Here is a 20,353-nt window from a genome sequence, read left to right as displayed (position 1 = left end):
TTCTTGACATCTAAGTGTTAGAAAGACAATAAAAATGTCATGGTACTTGTTTAAGAATTTGATAGCTTGTAACTAAGTTTTATTATTAGGTTTTTACTTCAATTTAAGTGGTGCACCCAAAATTTTTTTGGTGCACCCAATTTTTTAAGATGGGTGCACCAGTGCACCTAATCCCAAACATGAATTTCGAGCCCTGAGTACTGACCCTGATGAAGATGACAGTGGTCGTTAAAAATTTGATCCATGTGTATTTTTGTATTGGAAGAAAGTTTAGCTTTGTACAATAACATTCCAATTATGAAATCGAGTGTTATAAAAGTTAAATTATGGCTGAAGTACAGTCGGTTAGCAATCGCCATCTAGTGAAAAGGGGACCCAAAAAATGAGTAATTGAAGTTGGTAAATCCAGTAGTTATAAAAACGTTCTTCTTGGTTACGACATACGTCCGTCTATCGGCTCACCCATCTCGGATGGCACAGCCTCCAGATCCCAGGGGCTCATCCTCTCCGTCTCTCCTGTGTCCCAACTAGGGGTGGGGGGAGGGAAAAACAGGTCAGATTTTGTACATAATCAAACTTCAAATTAAAAAAAACAATCAAAATCTCCAACACTGTGGTGTAAATTGCAAAATGTTTGCAGTAGTTTTGTATTTGCAGTTTTCTTATCACACTGCCATCATGTACTTTTCTTGCAAGGCATTATTCAGGTTGTTTCAACCATTTACTTACAACACAGGGAATGCCTCCAATTCACTTCTACATCAAACTACGTGACTGTCTACAAACTACTAACAATTCACAGTATTCAACTGCCATCTGAGCAAAAGTGAGAGTCCGAGACAACAACTGCAGACTTAATAGAAAACAGATTATTTTAACCCCCTTCCTTTACTGTTAATTTGTGCAACAAGGGTTCCATAAGTAATCCCTTCTGAATTTCCAGCGAGTGCACCATCAATCTATAAGCAAAGGTTATTATAAAGATTTAGAGCGTGATCCAACAGTTTAGACTTGTCCACCTACCATACATTGAAGCACTGGAAGTGGCTGTCTGGGTGCTCCTCCTGAAACGGCTCCTGACACTCGATGGTCCCGAACCACCACTGGTCATCGATGATGGCACGGAAACGGTCACCTACAGGGGTGGGAAGATCCATCCTTAATGTCTGTAACTTGTCCGCACTACATTTAGCACTAGACGTGGGTACTGGTACAGAAAATTCAGGTACAGGTCCGGTTCAGGTCCAGACGATGAACCTAATTAACTGTGAAACTTATGAATGGGCAATACTCAAAACAATGGTCCATTTCGCCACAAAGGATTCTGTTTGGTAGAGTATCAACTCTCCTGTACTTCACTCTTGTTTTTCCTTGGAACTGTAAGCCCCCAAACACTTGAACGCCTGCCGATATAATCTATTCATTTTCAAATCAGGTCAGCGTCCAATCCACCGTTTTTTTTAAAGGTCTGTTTTTTCTGTAATGGTCCAACAAGAAAAAACAGTTTTGCACAGGTACACCGTACCAGTACCCACCCCTAGTTAGCACATATAATGGACAGAGAACAATGAGGAGCAAATAGTCTTCACAACATGCCATATTAGGCAGATGTACAGAAATAAAATTCACAACCATGCAACTGTAACCAATAAGTACACATGAGCAGAAGACAAAAATGCAATTGTGTCTCCACCCTAAAAAAAGAGTATTTTCCCAAACATCAATTATGGACTACTGACCGACTTGCCAGTTGGCCTCCACGGACTGCTGGTAAACTTGTCTCAGCACCAGGAAGTCTATCACATCAGGCATGTCATGGTACCTGGAAAGGGGGAAACAATCGTTAGTTCTTACACCAGTCAAACACTTGCTGTAAAAACTGATACACCAGTCACATCAGGCATGTCATGGCACCTGGGGTTGGGGGAAAAATCGTTATTTCTTACATCGATCTGTATAACACCTGTTGTAACAACTGGTACACCTATCACATCGGGCATGTCATGGTACCTGAAAGGAAACAATTGATAGCTTTTACACCAGTCCTGTATAACAACTGTTGCTAAACTTGGTAAACTTGTCTCAGCACCAGGCAGTCTATCACATCATGGTACCTGGGGAGGAGGGAACAATCGTTAGGTCTTACACCTGTCAAACACCTGCTGTAACAACTGATACACCTGTCACATCAGGCATGTCATGGTACCAGGAGAGGGGGAAAACTGTTGGTTCTTACACTAAAAGCCAATGTATCGTCATGTATAATCAAATACTGCATTCTACTGCTGCTACTTCTAGTAAACTACTACTGGTGGTGAGTTTGATTCCAAGCCAAGTCATACCAAAGACTTGCTGCTTTCTCTGCTTAGCACTCAGCACTAATGAGGAAGAGTATGGAAGTTAAACACACATCAGTACCAGCGGACTAGCTCCCTACTATAGTGGCTTGCACAAATGTGTGGCCCAAGGGCTACAGCAATGGAGATGGGTGCCACCCCTAAGCATCTGTTTCAGATGTACGGGCAACTTTAACTTTAACTGCTATACTGTCTAGTTTGGATGTAGCCTGACTAACCTGATCGTAAAGCTCCCTCCAGTGAGAACACCAGTCTCAGGGTTGATCATTGTCCTACCAAACGGACATATTCTAAAGCCCTTTTATGCAAGACTGCATGTGAACTGAAAGACATCCTTATACATGGATGTTTACAGAATATAGAGTAAAGTGTGGTAACTAACCTGATAGTGAAGCTCCCTCCGGTAAGAACACCAGTCTCGGGGTTGATGAGTCCCAGTTTCAGACAGCAGAGCAGCGGGGGTCCGATCTCGTACCGGATACCGATCACTCGCACAATCTCCTGCTCCTGAAAATAGACATTCAAAATGTTGTCTCAGTTGTCATTCTGAAAAAGTGACCCTAAGTCTTCTTACATGTAAAAAAACCTACAAAATAAACCTCTTCCAACTTGTTATTCAGAAAAGCAACCTAAAATCCTCTGTCTTCCACCAAAAAATACAATGAGCTTCACAAAGTCAACAAATTTTCAGGATTAAAAGTCTTCCTGGGTGCCACAATGGATAGTCCAGCTCTATTACTCCCACTTTGCTTGAAAGAAACTTCAAACTAGTTTCATATCTCGTATGAAGGAAACAGTAGACATTGGTTGCGAGTTCTTCACTTTCATTTAACAACTCCAGTAAACAGTGACTTTGCCAGAAGCTTACCCTGAGTTCGATCTTGTGCCATGGCTGTTTGCGCGGGTTGATCTCATACACCTTGTGTCTTCTGACCGCGTCCACGTAAAGTTCGTGACCCTGCCTGAAATATACCACCTCGTCCCCGACCTGAGGCACGTAAGGCGAGCGGCGCGGCTTCATGTCCGTAATCCACTTTGGTGGGAGGTACTCATCAGGGATGTCATCGAGCGACATCTGTTGGTCCATGTCAATCACAGGCTGCGGTTTCTATAGCAACAAAAGGACAAACACTGCATATAACTTTTTCCAGATTTTGATACTTATCATCTTCTTGCAATGAATCATAACTTCTTTGAATATGAATGTGAACTTGTTTTATTCAAAAGGAGAACACTGTGTAGTAAAACCTGTACCAATAACCACCTCTACTGAAAGGACCATTACACTGATCTGTGATTGTATAGCTAGTATAACAGCAATGTTAGTGTAGCATACCAGCTAAATTTGCAGGCACACAGCACAGCAGCTGCTTATATTACGCTGAAGAATCTAAAGGACACCAAACTCACTTTTTGTAGACTTTCAGATTTTGTTGACCCAAACATGAAGAATCTTGTCTATTGCAGAAAATTGTCTACAGTAGTCATTATCTTTCAGTCCATTGAATGGTTACCATGGAAGGTTTAACAACTGTCTTGTGTTTCAAATTTTAGGATTTTTCATTCCACCTCTCATCCCCACCTTGTTTTTCCTCTAGGGCTAAAACCCTGTCAGTTTAAGGGTTAAGTACACAATTGTATAAACACAGGATCCTTCTCTTTATTCATCTTCGCTCTTTATTCTCATCTTTACCTTGTTTTTCCTCTTGGGCTTTTTGCTCTTGGGCGGAGGTTTGGGTCTCTCCTCCGCCTCCTCATCCTCTTCTTCTGATTCTGAGTCGAGTCTGGCCGGAGCCTTCCTCTGTCGCTGGGACTGCTTCTCGCCCCTGCTGCGCTCCTTGGGCAACCCCACATCCTGCGTCCAGTCAGAGTACTCGCTAGATTCGCTGTAAGGGCAGGTAGCACAAATAACAGTAGGAAAAAGTTGTTCCAACAGTTTCCTTCTTAATATCTAATTCTGCAGATTTCCCAAATAGGACAAGCATATCAAACCCAACAAGACCCTGAAACACTACCTAGTTGCACCTAAGGACAAAACATCATAAGCAAACAAGCGTGGGGTCTATCACATTCTCTGTCAGGGCCCTTGCCAAGAGTCCTACATAGGTGAAGCTGGACGTGCTCTTAAGACCAGGTTCTTTGAGCATATAGATGCCCAAGCTCAGTTAATTCAAAGGTGTCACAACACATCCACATAGAATCGCTGAGACATTCTGTGGATTTTGACAAGGTGAAGACACTTGATTCCACTGAGAATGACCTTGAAGTGAAGGTCGTAAAACTGACCTTTCACTGTCGCTGCTGCTGTCCCAGACCTGCTCATCCTCCGATGTCTCCGTTCCTGACCCGCCCTGCTCCATCTCTAGCTCAACCTAGGGGAAGGAAAAAATACTTTTTAGTATTACATGAAGCACATATGAAGGAGATGTCTGTGAACAACATGGTCAGGATTTAAACTCACGGCTTCTTGGTTCAGAGGCTGGGTCACTAACCACTGGACTATGCACACTACTCAGAGAGAGGAAAGTCACTAAAACTTTAAGTGTTGTCTATTAGTTTATGCAGAGCTTTCATACTATAATCATAGCATCATGTGAATGCAAAATGAGTTCAAGATTTTGAACAGGATCACTTTTTCAGGGGAGTGAAAGAGGTCATTTACATCAGAGCCCACCAACCTTCCCTCAACCAAGACAGGGGGCAATAACGACTTCCAAGCACATTCTTTGGAAGCTGACATCACACTTCCAGTCTGGATGTCATTTGGGTCATTTCAACTTGGTAATGATTAGAGGACTGATCAAAAGCCTGTTGGTAAGCTCTTTATTCTATGTACAAATATAAAGTCTAAAATTGAAATATTATGAAATAAAGGGTTTTTTTACACGTAACACTAAAGCGAATGATTCTGACCTCAGAGGAGCTGTCGAACTCGGGGACCTGTCGTGACCGTGAGCGGCTGCTGTGGGACGTCTCCATGGCCATGTTGGTGCGCGTGCGGTACGCGTGCGTCAACGTCTGTCGGTGACCCTTCCTGTTCCGCAGCCTCCGCTCAGAGTCAGACGAATCATTCTGGAAACAATGACAACAAAGTTTGCTCTACTATTATTGTTATACATGTTTCCACAATGGTACTTTTTGTTTCCAAAGGGAAAAGAAAGATGATCTTAATACAACAGATTTAAATACAACAAGGACATTACATCAAACATTGATCGGTAAAATACAGTGAATCGTCTACAGTAGAGCAAAGGTGAGGTTCTTGTCTAGACCCATTTTGTTTATGCCTCAAGAGGCTTTACCTTTCACTCATTACCCACAGTGCATCACACCATGCATGTGCAATTCAAACTTTGCGCAAGCTTATTGTATCTATAGCACCATACAGTGAACGTGTCTGTTTCACCCTAGTGGCAGATAGAGGTCTGCATTTCAGCTCTAATTTATACCTGCCTAGTCCACATTGATAAGAGTACAACATTGTATCTAGAGTATACAGAGAACATGTCTGTCTCACCCTACTGATGGCTGCAGGTAGAGGTCTGCGTTTCCTCTCCACCTTGTACCTGGCCAGTTCCTCCTCACCTAACCTCACCCTCCGCTTCTCATCCGTCCTGGAAACAAAAAGATCCATCATGAGTTCACGATCACCAGTTGTTCTAAACATATGAAAATGCTCTCTGCTATGTCCAAGTTATTTCAACCCCTTGTGGAAACTTGGAAGGACTCCTTTATCAGTGTCCTGTGGTATTTTGCATCACCTTAATTTTAGCGCCCACGTCCAAAATTTGGATGATTCCAGACGTTTACGTGGTCCAGGATACCAGATGGAACAGCAGAGAAGCGACATATATAGTTGTAAAAATGTCAGAGCTAGAAGCGACTGTATATAGTATATAATGAATGCCAGAGCGAACTACTTTCCGGATGGTACCCAGGCTATAGTTCAAGGCTAGTGTTTAGAAATCTACACGTACACGACATGTTTGCCACCAAGAACTGTTACAGTAAATCTTTTGACCTAGTTTTTTTATCCAGTTTGCTGTAGTGTTTTGCATCATTTTCCCAAGACATATGAAACATGGTGTGACTTAAATATATTAGCTGCCTGCTTTATATGTTCAAGGCTAGTATGTGCAGGGCTCGAAATACCACCTGCATATGCAGGTTAGTGCAGGTAAAATTGGAGCTGTGTAGGTATTTCAGGAAATCAACACATACTCAAGCAGAGCCGGTTCCATGTCTGGTACGACGACACGTTTGCTCCAGGCCACCAGGTCGGAGTCGGAGGCCTGCTGGCTGACGGTGACGTTCCCGTGGGCTCGCCGTACGCCCTCCACATCCCCGCTTCTCCTCAGGCCCACAGGAGGGCTTCTTAGACCTGTGGTTGGTAAACATGACAACATTAACCGAGAGTAGTTTCAACTACCACTGCAACATTGGCAGGTTAACATCTTATAACTTTTTTTCTCCTCAGACCCACGGGAGGGCTTCCTAGACCTGGGTGTTAAACATGACAACATTACTAAAAATGTAATAGTGTATAGTGTTAACGGTGACGTTCCCGTGGGCTCGCCGTACGCCCTCCACATCCCCGCTTCTCCTCAGGCCAACGGGAGGGCTTCTCAAACCTGTGGTTAGTAAACATGACAATATTAACCGAGAAAAGTTTCAACAACCGCTGCAACTCTCATGAGTCATGGTTGTGTGTAAAGAATTTTTTTATCATGATACCATGCTAACATAATTCTAGATCCTGAACAGTAAAATCCAAAGGTATGAAGGTAAAAAATTCAGATTTCAGTCTTGACTGGTTTTCCCAAATTTTATAACGTAGGGGTTAGGTACAGAAGACCTGGAGTGCTGAAAACATTAACACAGTAGGAGGTTGGGCTACTTTCCCCAGAAAATTTTCAAAATTCAGTTAACAAGAGACACTATTTCCTGCATTTCAGGGGACATACTTTGGGACGTTTTCTCTTCTGCCTTGATTCTAACGCCAAATGTTTTTAAGGATTTATGGCCAGTTTTCGTCCATGAAAGTTCCCTCCTTTAAAAAACAAACCTGTATCGTCATTCCTGACAGCCTGTGCATCTCCCTCCTCCTCCCCATTTTGCTGCCGCTGCATCTCAGCGATCATGTTGTCCAGGATGTTTGCTGCTTCTTCATCTTCATTCTGCGGGCGTGGGGGAGCAGGGGCTTCTGGGATAGGCCCCATGACCTCCGGTTGTCCTGGAGACACGAATCAACCAGCTGTCAGTATTTCCAACAAGATGATTTTGCTTTGGTTTGTGTTTTTTTCTTAAATTTCACGCTACTAGAACTTTAAGTGACTGTATAAACACTTTTACAAGATGACTTCTAAAATACTTCAGACAACGAAGGATGTAGTGCAAAATCAACAGCAGTTTGCTTGTATGTCTTTTGACAGAAGCAAGGAGATTGCTATATCGATGAGGAAACATCCTTTTTCGTTACGGCTAGTGTGATACATGGAAGGGCAGTTACCCTTAGTCTAGCTGAGTTATAAATACAGATACATCACTATAGCTACGGCACCAAGTACAACATTTTCACAACAGTGTGTAGATGCAAACTGTACCATTGGCTGCCACCCCCACTTGTGGAATGAGCTGGTCTGCCGGCATGGTCTCCCTCCCGGGGACCAACCGTTGTAGACTGGGGGGGTGGGGGTTTCCGTCCACGTCCACCAGGAAGGGGGGAGGCATGAGGTGGGGGGCCTGCTGGGTTTGCTCGTCTAAGACGTAGTTGTTGGAGTCTCGGATCAGTGGACGGTAGTCGGTGTGGAAGAACATCTCCTCTGGGATCTGGGAGGGAAGGAAAGAAAGTGGTTTGTTTGGTTCGTTTTTTTCTTTAAGAATGGCATCAAATGTAGATGTAGATGTACATGTAGGTGTAGAAGTACGTGTAGGTGTAAGTGTAGATGTATGTGTAGATGTAGATGTAGACTTCTACATGGCCCAGTGGCTAGGCAAGTGGACAGGAGACCGAAAGGTCACAGGTTCAATTCTTGGATTTCCTGCACTAGACTTTATGTCATTGGGAAAGAAATTAGTACTTGACAGGACTTTCCTCACTCCATCCAGGTATAAAGATGTGTATCTGACTCATATTGGGGAGGTGAAAGGCAGAGGCAGAGGCAGAGGGATGGTCTCTGCATTCCAGTACTGTGCCCTAGACAATCAAGACAATACATCCAAGCCTTCTGAGTTATAATGTTCGCGTACGGATAGACAGACAGACACATACAAATGCTCCTGCTGGAAACATAATCTCCATTTTTTGTGGGGTGATAGAAATAACTGTACCTTTGAGTAAGGATCTTTGGACCCGAAGCCGAAGATGAGCAGATGTCCATGTGAGTCTGTAGCAGCGAAGTGCATCCCCGTGGGGGAGAACTTGCAGTCAAACACAGCGCCGTGACCCTGACCTTCAATCTGTAAGGCAACAAAGTCAAGGTCAACAGTCTTCACAGCTGAGTGGAATACCCATCATCTCAATTAGCAAAGATAGGTACATGGGGAGAAGGGTTATCAATACAGTTGGCTCTTTGGTTGATTGACAATACGTACTCTGACGCTCAACTTAACTCTGAAAGATGTAAAAAAAATACAATTGTACTTCAGCATTTCTGAGCTTTTCCCATTGACCATCTTAAACAAGGACAACAACAAAATTAACGTGAAGAGTAATGAATATCACTTGAAACATCCAGAGGTAATCTCTGTAACATATCCAGTTATACAGATTGATTTCTCTTTAAGACTAATATTGCCTAAACTTCATTGACGTATCACAGAAGATGTCCTACTCACCATGTTGAAGAACCTTTTGATGAGGCTTCCCGTCTGCAGGTCCCAGACCATGACATGGCCGTCATGGCCCGCACTCAGCAGAACATGGGGGTCGGTCGGGTGGGCCTCCAGCACAAACACCTCATCGGTGTGGCCCTGAGAAGACATAAGAGAATATTCAGATTAAACTACAGTTACAATGGGTAAACCACACGTCACTCGGTAAGATGACTGTCTGACGGGTAGGCTTCCAGTACAAAAACCTCATCCGTGTGACAACATAGGAGCATAAACAGGTTGATATTCATTTTTTATACAAAGTACACCGCCACATCATGTTCAGCATGACCGTCTTACCAGGGATGTCTCCAGGATCCGTCTCTCTGTCCCAGGAAGCAAATTTGCTTGTTGGGACAGAAAAAAATTCACCCTGTCTATCCATAGACTATGGACTTTATGACATGAAACCGATAAAAATGGATTTTGGTAAGCTTAAAAAGATTATCACTTTTAAAGAGATTGACAGATTTAATAACGAAAATCAACAATACGAGCTCTGAAACAGTAGCACTGAAGAAACTTCAAAGTTGGAGACAGCCCTGTTTGAAACATAGGGCTATCTATCACAAGGCCTTAGAATGCATTGAGCTCGTCCTTACCTCCAGTATGTGCACCAGTTTGCCACTGTTGGAGTCCCAGACTTTGAGAGACTTGTCGTTGACTGCAGTGATGACATACTTGTCATGCAGGTCCCAGCCAACCATCGTTACCTTCCACTTAAAGTACTTGTTTGCTGTGTCTAACTGGTTAGATTTACTGTACAAAAGTACAAAAGAAAACATGACATAAGACAACAGACACAAAAACATATGCATAGACACTGCCTAAAAATGTAACCTTCATGACACATCCATTTTTGAGGCAATAAAACCCAGTACTCGAAATCCTTTTTTCAGCTAGGTTGCTCAGGTGGCAATCTGCGTCAAAAGCCAAGCCCAGAAGTGGGTATTTCAAGCACTGAAAACCTGAAACCCACATTCAGTTCAACGGAAGACCCATGAAAAACCTAACAGGGTTTTTTTTTCTAGTCTCCCATGCAAGTTTTTTTTCCTGCTGTTATTAAAGGACTTAACTTTAACGTGCAAACAAAACAATAAACAAAATTTCTGGAACAATAAAACCAGAAAGATTCCCTACCCCGGCAGACTTGTGGCCATGTTTAACAAGACGTTTCTCCACTCCTGCCTCTCGAACCTCCAGACTCGCGCCGTGCCGTCTCGACTCCCGCTCACAAACTTGTCCCCGCTGTTGTTGTATTGGATACTGTCCACTTTGTCCTGGGGAAAATTCAACAAACAGAAATCTTAGTAAAAAAATACCAGATGATGAAGTACCGGTAGTCCGGTACTATACCAATATATATGCTAATTTTGTGACTGCAGAAGCATAAATCCTACAGCAAAGAAAAAATCTAGCACTAGAAAAGAAAAGTAAAAGGCTGTGCTGAAACTTAAAATCAGAGCAAGCTTTGAAATTAACATGTTTTTGTTTTCATCTCCTAACCTTATGGTCTCATTCGATGGTAAACGTGACCAAAGTGACACATAGAGACACCTGACCTAATAAGCAACATCTTTCAAAGTTTCAGTTGGCGAGTGTTGTTCAGGTAAAGGTACAGGTTTAGACATGTATCTTAACATCTGTACCAGTTCCTGTACCTGTACCTGATGTTATGTTAACAGGGCTCGAAATACTTTTTCTGCATACCTGCACTGGTGCAGATAACATTGAAAATTACCTGCACCAGACAAATTTTACCTGCACCGCTATGAATTTAGGAAGTATGGATCATACCATAATTGTTCAGGAACCATTGCTTTGTTTTCTTTTATACCTTATAGGTGGTAACAGTCAATGCAGCTAATAACAATTCACATACACCTACATCATAGGACATTTATGTATAAAACCCAGTACGTGGACCAGTGCAGGTTAGGTGCAGGTAGACACCAGAAATATCTGCACAGCTCCAATTTTACCTGCACTAACCTGCATATGCAGGTGATATTTCGAGCCCTGGTTAAGGTATGCAGCCCTACTCACGGTGTGTGCCTCGAGCTCCGCTATCCTGTCTGGTCCAGCCACGCTCAGGAAGTAGACACGGATGATGTGGTCCGAGTTCCCCGTCACCAGGAACGTGCCGCCGGGACTGAAGGACGAGCAGAGCAGCTGGGCGCCCGCACGCGACCGGTCCGTGAACTTTATCGGGGTTTGACTACAGGAGGGAAAACATGGAAGTCAAACCGATATACAATTCTACTTTTTGCAACAGGGAGTTGGCAAACTTCAGTCTTATCAGAAACTTTCTGGACACCATACAAATACAGTGACTTGTGCAGGGTCACTGACTGTATTATCGCATTTGCCTGTTGACTAAGTGTGTTGTTTATTATTTGTGTGGACTGGAACAGAAGGGTAAACACCTCCCAAGTATATTAGTACTGTATGTGGTATAATATGAGTATATAGTATATATTCGTATTTTTGTCAAAATCTCCTCTAAATATCAAATCTCTACTTACTTGAAGGTACATGTGTTGACACACCACTGCCAGAAGCAAACTGTGCCATCTGCGCCAGTCGACGCCAAGAAACGCTGCGAGCCACGGGCCGATGGACAGAACTGGAATGACAAGACCAGGGCTTAAGATTGACAGGGAATTACAAGACATATAAACAAATATAAACAAACAAGGCAATTCATTTAAGAACATCATGATGGTTACCTGAATGTTGAACATCCATATCACAACACTTCATACTTGTTATACTTATACTTATAAATTGCTAAAGGGAAAATTAGAGATCAGCAAAAAGCTTTTTCCCGTTACCTGTAGTAAAGTATTACCATTGCGAAGTGACCCAGCAGAGTAAGCGAGCGAGTGAGTGTGTGAATGACTGACTGTGTGAATGAGTGAGTGAGTGAGGGAGTGAATGAGTGAGAGAGAGTGCATGTGTTACCTGTAGTGAGGTAACCATGGCTGAGTAACCCGTCAGAGTGAGGGAGCAAGTGTGTGACTGAGTGCATGCGTGTGAGTGAGTGAGCGAGAGAGAGAGAGTGAGTGAGTGAGTGAATGAGTGAGCGAATGAGTGAGAACATTACCTGTAGTGAGGTAACCATGGCGGAGTGTCCCATCAACACAGACACCGGCGCTAACGTCTTCATGTCCCAGACACGGATCGTCTTGAGTGAGTGAGTGAATGACTGACTGTGTGAGTGAGTGAGTGAGTGACTGTGTGAATGAGTGAGCAAATGAATGAGTGAGCGAGTGAGTGAGCACGTTACCTGTAGTGAGGTAACCATGGCGGAATGACCCATCAGCACCGACACCGGCGCCAACGTCTTCATGTCCCAGACACGGATCGTCTCGAGTGAGTGAATGACTGACTGACTGAGAGTGAGTGAGTGACTCTGTGAATGAGTGAGTGAGTGAGTGAGTGAGTGACTGTGTGAGTGAATGAGTGACTGTGTGAGTGAGTGAGCAAGCGAGTGAGTGAGTGAGTGAATGACTGACTGTGTGAGAGTGAGTGAGTGAGTGAGTGAGTGAGTGAGCGAATGAGTGAGAACATTACCTGTAGTGAGGTAACCATGGCGGAGTGACCCATCAACACAGACACTGGCGCTAGCGTCTTCATGTCCCAGACAATGATCGTCTTGAGTGAGTGAGTGAGTGAGTGACTGACTGTGTGAGTGAGTGAGAGTGAGTGAGTGACTGTGTGAATGAGTGACTGTGTGAGTGAGTGAGAGTGAGTGAGTGACTGAGTGCATGAGTGAACGAGTGACTGAATGAGTGAGTGAGTGAGTGAGTGAGTGAGTGAGTGAGTGAATGAGTGAGCACGTTACCTGTAGTGAGGTAACCATGGCAGAGTGGCCCATCAGCACAGACACTGGCGCTAGCATCTTCATGTCCCAGACACGGATCGTCTTGAGTGAGTGTGTGAGTGAATGAATGAGTGAGTGACTGTGAATGAGTGAGCGAATGAGTGAGAACGTTACCTGTAGTGAGGTAACCATGGCAGAGTGACCCATCAGCACAGACACTGGCGCTAACGTCTTCATGTCCCAGACACGGATCGTCTTGAGTGAGTGAGTGTGTGAGTGAATGAGTGAGTGAGTGAGTGAGTGAGTGAGTGAATGAGTGAGCACGTTACCTGTAGTGAGGTAACCATGGCAGAGTGACCCATCAGCACAGACACTGGCGCTAACGTCTTCATGTCCCAGACACGGATCGTCTTGAGTGAGTGAGTGTGTGAGTGAATGAGTGAGTGAGTGAGTGAGTGAGTGAGTGAGTGAGTGAGTGAGTGAATGAGTGAGCACGTTACCTGTAGTGAGGTAACCATGGCAGAGTGACCCATCAACACCGACACCGGCGCTAGCGTCTTCATGTCCCAGACACGGATCGTCTTGTCCACGCTGCCGGCGGCCAGGAGCGTGTTCTCGTAGTTGACCGCCATGTCTGTGATCTCGCTGGACATTCCACGCAGGGTCGCCATCAGGCGGCCGTCGTGCGCTGACCAGATCTTCAACAGGTTGTCATCAGCACCCTGGGGGAAGCAAAGACTTTCTTAGACTTTTTCTTAAAATAGGATGGGTCTTGGTGATTGAGCAGTATGAAATCAACAGTCAAAAAGACTACTAAAGTAGAAGTATTTCAGCATAAAGACCAGATCTTCAACAGGTTGTCATCAGCACCTTGGTGGAAGCAAAGACTTTTTTTAGACTTTTTCTTAAAATGAGATTGGCCTAGGTGATTGAGCAGTATGAAATCAACAGTCAAAAAGACTAAAGTAGAAGTATTTCAGCATAAAGACCAGATCTTCAACAGGTTGTCATCAGCACCCTGGAGGAAGCAAAGACTTTCTTACACTTTTTCTTAAAATGAGATGGGCCAAGGTGATTTAGCAGTATGAAATCAACAGGAAAAAAAGACTAAAGTAGAAGTATTTCAGCATAAAGACCAGATCTTCAACAGGTTGTCATCAGCACCTTGGTAGAAGCAAACACTTTCTTAGACATTTTCATCTTGATGATTGAACAGTATGAAACGTATTTAAATTTTAAGCATAAAGATTCAACAGGTTGTCATCAGCACCCTGCCAAAAAGATATTTTTTAAAATTCTTTTAGGGCCCTTTTCTTGTCCTTTTTCTTTACATAACTTGGAGATAGGAATAGAGAACAATCAAAGTGAACAAGTCAAGTCGACTAGTCCGAGCCTTCATTTCATTCTTGGTAACTCGCTTGGCCATATACATGTCAATCAAAACAGCAATGCCTGCATTTGGATCAGCACTTTGATGGGAGCAAAGAATTTTTTTCAGAGAAAGAGAATAAATTTAACTAGAAAGGCAACATTTTTGAAAAAAAATGCAGGATGTGGGCGAAGGGAAAAGGAAGCAAAAATCGCAAGAAGGAAGCAACAAGAAAGGCAACATTTTCGCGAAAATGCAGGAAAAAAAATTATCTGGCCACGGATTCGAACGCAGAGCGTTGGTTTACCACGCGTGAATAATACAGTTGAGCCAGTGCTACAACATGTTACAGGCGCCGGTTTTAACAGGTATGCAAATGTATTGCGTAGCTTGAATACGCCCGTTCACCGTTGAATGGCATTGGCAAGATTCCAAGGTCCAATTTTCTGAACATAATGTTTTTGTGTGGAAATTTATCAATCTCGTTCATTCCATGGCAGGCAACTTCTCCCTTGAGCGCCTGTTTGGTCGTCTCAGCTGCTATAGTATTATCCAACTGCATGCCGAATGCTATTTTGTGTTCTGTGCGCTGATTGGTTCACCTCTGCGTACACCCGAGACAGTCCGCGACTTTGTTCAATCAAAAAGCTGGAAACGCGGAGTATATGTTGACAGCTTTCATTTTTTCGGAGTTCTGATTGGCTATTATCAAACTCGATGCCGATTGTGTTCTGTGCGTTGATAGGTTCACCTCTGACGTAAAACCGAGAAAGTGAGACTTTAAGCCAATCAAAAAGCTTGAAACGTGGAGTACATATTTACAGCTTCCATTCTTTCTGATTTCCGGGTGGAATATGCAAATATCTGAGGAAAAACTAAATGTGTGGCTTCGCCCACATAAAAATGAAATGCTCTTTCTGTTTGAAAAGATCTACCTGTAAGGGAAATAATAAAACATTCCCCCAATCACCCTCAATTATTTGTCACAAAAGATCTGAGGAAGTAAATTCACTTGGCTAAGCTGGTAAAACCGACTCACCGTGATGATACACTTGCCAGTTCTGTCGAAGGCGATACAGTAGACAGCAGAGAGGTGGCCCAGCACACGCAGGTGCATACAGTACTTACTGTACGTGGTCTGTGTTGGCGCTAGGAAGTGTCGCTTGGCCACACCTAACAGCTGCCTGGCGTTTACTATGTGACCTAGCAGGAGAACAACAACATTTCATATACTTCATTTTCTTCGTAAATGTGACAATAAGCAGGGCTCAAAATACCACCTGCATATGCAGGTTAGTGCAGGTAAAATTTGAGCTGTGCAGGTATTTCTGGTGTCTACATGTACCTAACTTGCACTGAAATAAATGGAAATAAAATGAAATGAAATGGTCCATGTACTGGGTTTTATACATGAACAACTTTAGAACAATCCATCCTTCCTAAATTCAGAGTGGTGTAGATAAACTTTGTCTGGTGCAGTTAATCTCAAACTTTTTTTTTTGAAAATAGATTGTTGGCATTTGGAGCCCTGAAAATAAAGGCAAAGGAAGGCACAACAGTTTTGCAGTGAAATGTGTAAATATTTTCTTAGACCAAAACGAAAAGATACAGATTGTGTTTCCAATGTTCAGTCAGTCCACTATCTCATCCCCCCATAATTTTTTTTGCTCAAACAACTATCACTGTGTGCTACCATAATTGAAATCATTGAAAAATAACCCAACAAACTTATTGAAAAGACTAGGGGTGGCACGGCGTGCTTTTCCTAGAAAGCATGCTGTGGTGCATCCACACTGCACCCCAAATTATTGAAAAAGAATCACTTTCCCATCAGTGGACGACCTGATTTGACCTTGCAATGGCCACAGGGTACTGATAGCAAAAAAGCAATCTAAAATTGATTCATCTATGTGAAGCCAAAACTATTGGATAACAGATAGCTCCTGTCGTATCAACTTACAGTCAGTTTCCACCTCCCGATTTAACACTGGTCACTGTAATTTCAAAAAGTAATTTCAAAATGCCAAGAGCCCCGGGCTTCCAACCCCCTACATTTCAACTTGTTATTGGATATATGTCAAAGTTACACTTACAGGTCATTTACATGCCATGAATATCACAGATACTTGTGCAGATTCCAATATTTTGACCAGATTCCAAATTTCTTGACTGTTTCAATACTTAATACTATAACATCTTTGAGAGATTATTTTTGCTTGTCATTAATGACCAATAAGGCTGTTGTTACAATTTAGCACATTTACTATCATGGCTCTGCAAGTTAAGTTGGAAAGTATTTTTCTAATTGGCCATCATTGTCATTGGTGTAACAAATAAGACACGGAAAACGTCTACTTACATGCAGGTGGGGCATGGCCATAATTGACAGGTGGCATCAGGTTGCCATGGGAACCAGAGGCCTTGGCTGCCAAGGTGGGTCCTTTCCACTGGACCTTCTTAAAGTCTAAGAAAGAAAAAAAATTATATATTATGCATTAGTTAAAACTTAAAGCATAAAATGACAAATTCTGACATTAAACGACTCGCAAACAAAGTCAAAAGTACCACTAGGGTTCCCAAAATTGCCAAGTTTCTTCAGGATTTCACAATAACTACCAACATAACAAAATTCATACAAATCCATTTAAGAATCTTGAGTTATAGGCGCTAACAAACGTACACAACCAACCCCCAATGGAGGTGAACCTCCCTCAACATGGTAAAAATAAACTGTTTTTTTGTGTTTATCAAACTTTACTACCAAAATGGAGGGGGAGCCAAAACAGGTGATAGCTGTGTGGTGGAAGTACATTTTTCTACCATCAAATTTGGATACGATACGACCAACGACGAAAACTATTATCTTCATTCTGTACTATTTCAGAGGCTACAAAAGGGGATTGTGAACATACCTTCTGCATGTCTGAGCAGTGACTGCCTGCCCAACCCTAGGAGAGTCCTGACACCTGGCACGCTCGGTCGCACCTGGGTGTCAAGTAACGGGCTCACCCGTTTACACACCTGTAACAGGTGTTCCCGACTGACATGGGGGTTTCTCTGCACCTGGGAAACAACAACAAAAACAAAGGATTACACTCTGCATGGGTTGTAGTACTAACACTCTCACTTTCTTAGTTGTTTTAAGTCTTGACACTGTCATCTTTTGATGAAAAGGTACTTTCAGTAATGTTGATACACTAATGAGTGGGATTATCATCAGAAACTTAAACAAAAAACAGGTTTAGTATGTATTCATTGTAGTACTATTTCACTTTATTCTTTCTCATGTAATACTGGCACATCACTAAAAGGCACTTTTTGCACCTGTGAAAAAAACAACAAAAACACAGGTTTAGGCTGTGTTTGTCCAAACTTTGTACTAATACTGACATTTTCATTTTCTCTTTTTTTTGTAGATGTAACACTTTGACATAAAAGAAACAGGCATAAATTTTACAGGCTTAAATTTCTCCTTACTTTCCGAACATACATAAACACCTGCTATATATGTTATCCTCAAGACAAATCAATTTGCCTCAGAGAGCAATACAACAAAAGAGCCAATGCAGATAATGTTACTTTGGTTACAGAAGTTGTAATTTGTAAATGTTGCTACAGCACAAACAACAAGAAGAAATCGCTACGGCCGCGTGGCGCGTTGGTACACCCGATCCCTCGATCTCGGAAGTTAAGCAACGCGACGGTCCGGACAGTGCTTGGATGGGAGACCAACCAAGGACGTCCGGATTGCTGTAGCCTCACGAAGTTTCCACGAAATCGTCTTCCGGGAGGGACGTAAAACGGGGGTCCCGTGCTCGAGGAGGTGCCTCGACCACGTTAAACAGCCTCATTACTCATACTGGGTACCTACTGGCTGGCAAAATACACCAGATGATTATTATTATTATCATTATGATTAAATCTACTGCCTGAAATGTTTTCTTCACTTCCTTATAATCACAACTTGCAATTCTCAAGATAAATCGATTCGTCTCAAACAATGTGCAAAGAACAAAAGAACATGATCAGTACAAAGAGGTTTGATTAAAGCTCCTTGGTATATGATAAAGTAACATAATGTTACTTCTGTTTCAAAGGTAGCACTACTAGTAAGTTGAAGAATGCTCAATTTACACCATTCCATGATGCCATGAAAGTTATAAACATTTGATAGGATACTATACATTTCACATTACATGTCAAACTGCTATACAATAAATTTGCTGGACAAAAATGTCCCATAAGCAACCTACAAAAGAGCTTGAGCATATAGATGTTGCAACGTTGCCAAAATTTCTAGTTTTCTCTCATAAATCTCAGTAACATGTGTTTTATTGTGTCTGAAACTGCAGGTGACTTTCCAATCAGACAGCTGGAAATATTATCCCGGCCTTCTGTCAGGAAAAGCGGGTTCCCCTTGCCTTGCACACTACATGCATGATTCATGCCCCTTCTCCACTCCCCATCATCAATCATGGGTGTCAACTGAGCCAGGCAGGAAGCCTGCAGATCTGGCATCTGCCTCTAGAGAACCTTACAGGGGTGGGCAGATCAAAAAAATTTATTTTATGCACCCAAAACTACAGCTTAACTGCAAATATTTCTTAAATGACTATTCATAATACAAACTTTTACAGTTATTTTTCTCAACAACTCAATACAACCACTATGTCTATTATGAAGTATATAAATATTTCTTAAAATATTTTACCCATTTTTCTACAAGGTGGCCTCGCCCACAAGCGGGTTTAGCCAATGACGTGGCCGGACACAAATAGCTGAGGCTGATCAAATTTCAGGTCACGTAGAGGCCCCGGGCGTATCGGGTTTCCTCGCGCGCTGATTGGTCAGCGGCTAACCTTATCGCCCATGACGTGCGTAACACAATAGTCTGCCTATGTAAATTGCTCTGGCTCGAATTTATTATTTGTGCAAAAACAGTCCCTTTTCCCTCATTTTTGGCCCAAAATGAGCGAATTCGACCGGATAACCCTACCTTTTTCGATCGAGCATAATTTTTGCTACCCATTGCTACCATTTTCGTTTGGGCGAGAAAATGTGCCCCAAATGCTCATTTTACGTCAAATCCGAAATTCTGACAAAGTTGAAGAAAGTTTTAGCGCTTCTCACCAAGTTTCCGTAGGTTTGAGGGTGCGTATCTCCCAACCAGTCGCTCCGGCGCTCTAGAAGCTGTAGGAATGGGAAAATCGTTACTGGCGGTTGTCTGTTGGGAGATCTGGCCGGGGCGATAGGAAAAATGGGCATCCACCGACCCAACAAGGAAATTTTGAGGCAAATTTACCAAAAATTGAAAGTTCACAAGTGCGAAAAACCGCTAGCAAGTGCGCAGATGAAGGCGAGTTTTGGGCACATACCTCGTGTTCTTCAAGCTCTTGTTGCAGGACCTGTGGCGAGACAACGGCTTTGTTAGGTGTGAAAAACGACAAAGGGAGAACCAAATTTCTCAAATCTGACATTTCTTACCTCAAATGCCCTCGTACAAGGTCCACCGGAGAGGAATTTCGCGATCAGGAAGTACAATTCTGCGAGGGGAAGAAAAGTACAAAATCGGTCAGTTTGTCGCCGAAAACAACGGGATTCACAGCAACCTGCGAGAAATTTACCCACCAGATTCGGTCGGGGAAGCCTCCCTCGACGTCGAACCTGTAGTTTCCATCCTCCAGCAGGCTTTTCCAGGCTTCGTATATCGAAATTTTGTCTAGATTTGTGATTATTCGGCGCCTAAAGCTGGCGAATTCGCATGTTCAGCCTCCATTGAAAAACGACATTTCGGCTGCGCTGCTGCAGCGCGGTCAAGGCCTTGACGGGATATATCCCTCCGCGAAAAGTAGTGCGTCACATACAGCAATATTCCGTCTAAACTAAGCAGAAATTCTACATGAAATTGACACAGTTATATAGTGTAAA

General features: G+C 42.9%; 1 protein-coding gene across 1 annotated transcript; it reads right to left on the bottom strand.

The window, feature by feature from the left end:
- Nucleotides 1-390: 390 nt before the first annotated feature.
- Nucleotides 391-20,318, bottom strand: LOC118415668 (bromodomain and WD repeat-containing protein 3-like). The gene is made up of 26 exons (XM_035820399.1): nt 20,054-20,318; nt 19,910-19,968; nt 19,801-19,830; nt 19,556-19,615; nt 17,338-17,488; nt 16,785-16,889; nt 15,465-15,628; nt 13,557-13,778; nt 11,756-11,856; nt 11,277-11,448; nt 10,371-10,510; nt 9,833-9,989; nt 9,195-9,329; nt 8,688-8,816; nt 7,961-8,186; nt 7,423-7,590; nt 6,579-6,738; nt 5,875-5,971; nt 5,271-5,429; nt 4,644-4,729; nt 4,051-4,243; nt 3,226-3,465; nt 2,740-2,864; nt 1,740-1,822; nt 1,024-1,135; nt 391-527 (listed from the first exon to the last, which is right to left on the bottom strand). Exons 1-26 carry the CDS (start codon nt 20,100-20,102, stop codon nt 434-436), a joined length of 3,417 nt encoding a protein of 1,138 aa, XP_035676292.1. The 5' UTR covers nt 20,103-20,318; the 3' UTR covers nt 391-433.
- Between the last annotated feature and the right edge of the window lie 35 nt (nt 20,319-20,353).

Source organism: Branchiostoma floridae, chromosome 5 (genome assembly GCF_000003815.2).
Source record: "Branchiostoma floridae strain S238N-H82 chromosome 5, Bfl_VNyyK, whole genome shotgun sequence".
NCBI classification, from domain to species: domain Eukaryota; kingdom Metazoa; phylum Chordata; class Leptocardii; order Amphioxiformes; family Branchiostomatidae; genus Branchiostoma; species Branchiostoma floridae.
This window is presented reverse-complemented; position numbering and strand designations above follow the sequence as displayed.

What these genes read in the sequence shown, in the direction of transcription:
- LOC118415668 (XM_035820399.1), bottom strand. Translation starts at nt 20,102, where the DNA reads ATGGAAACTACAGGTTCGACGTCGAGGGAGGCTTCCCCGACCGAATCT. An exon ending in TCAAAAGGTTCTTCAACATG is followed by an intron (nt 8,817 to 9,194) that starts GTGAGTAGGACA and finishes GTTGCCTTACAG; the next exon opens with ATTGAAGGTCAGGGTCACGG. An exon ending in TACCTGCAGCCATCAGTAGG is followed by an intron (nt 5,430 to 5,874) that starts GTGAGACAGACA and finishes CATTGTTTCCAG; the next exon opens with AATGATTCGTCTGACTCTGA.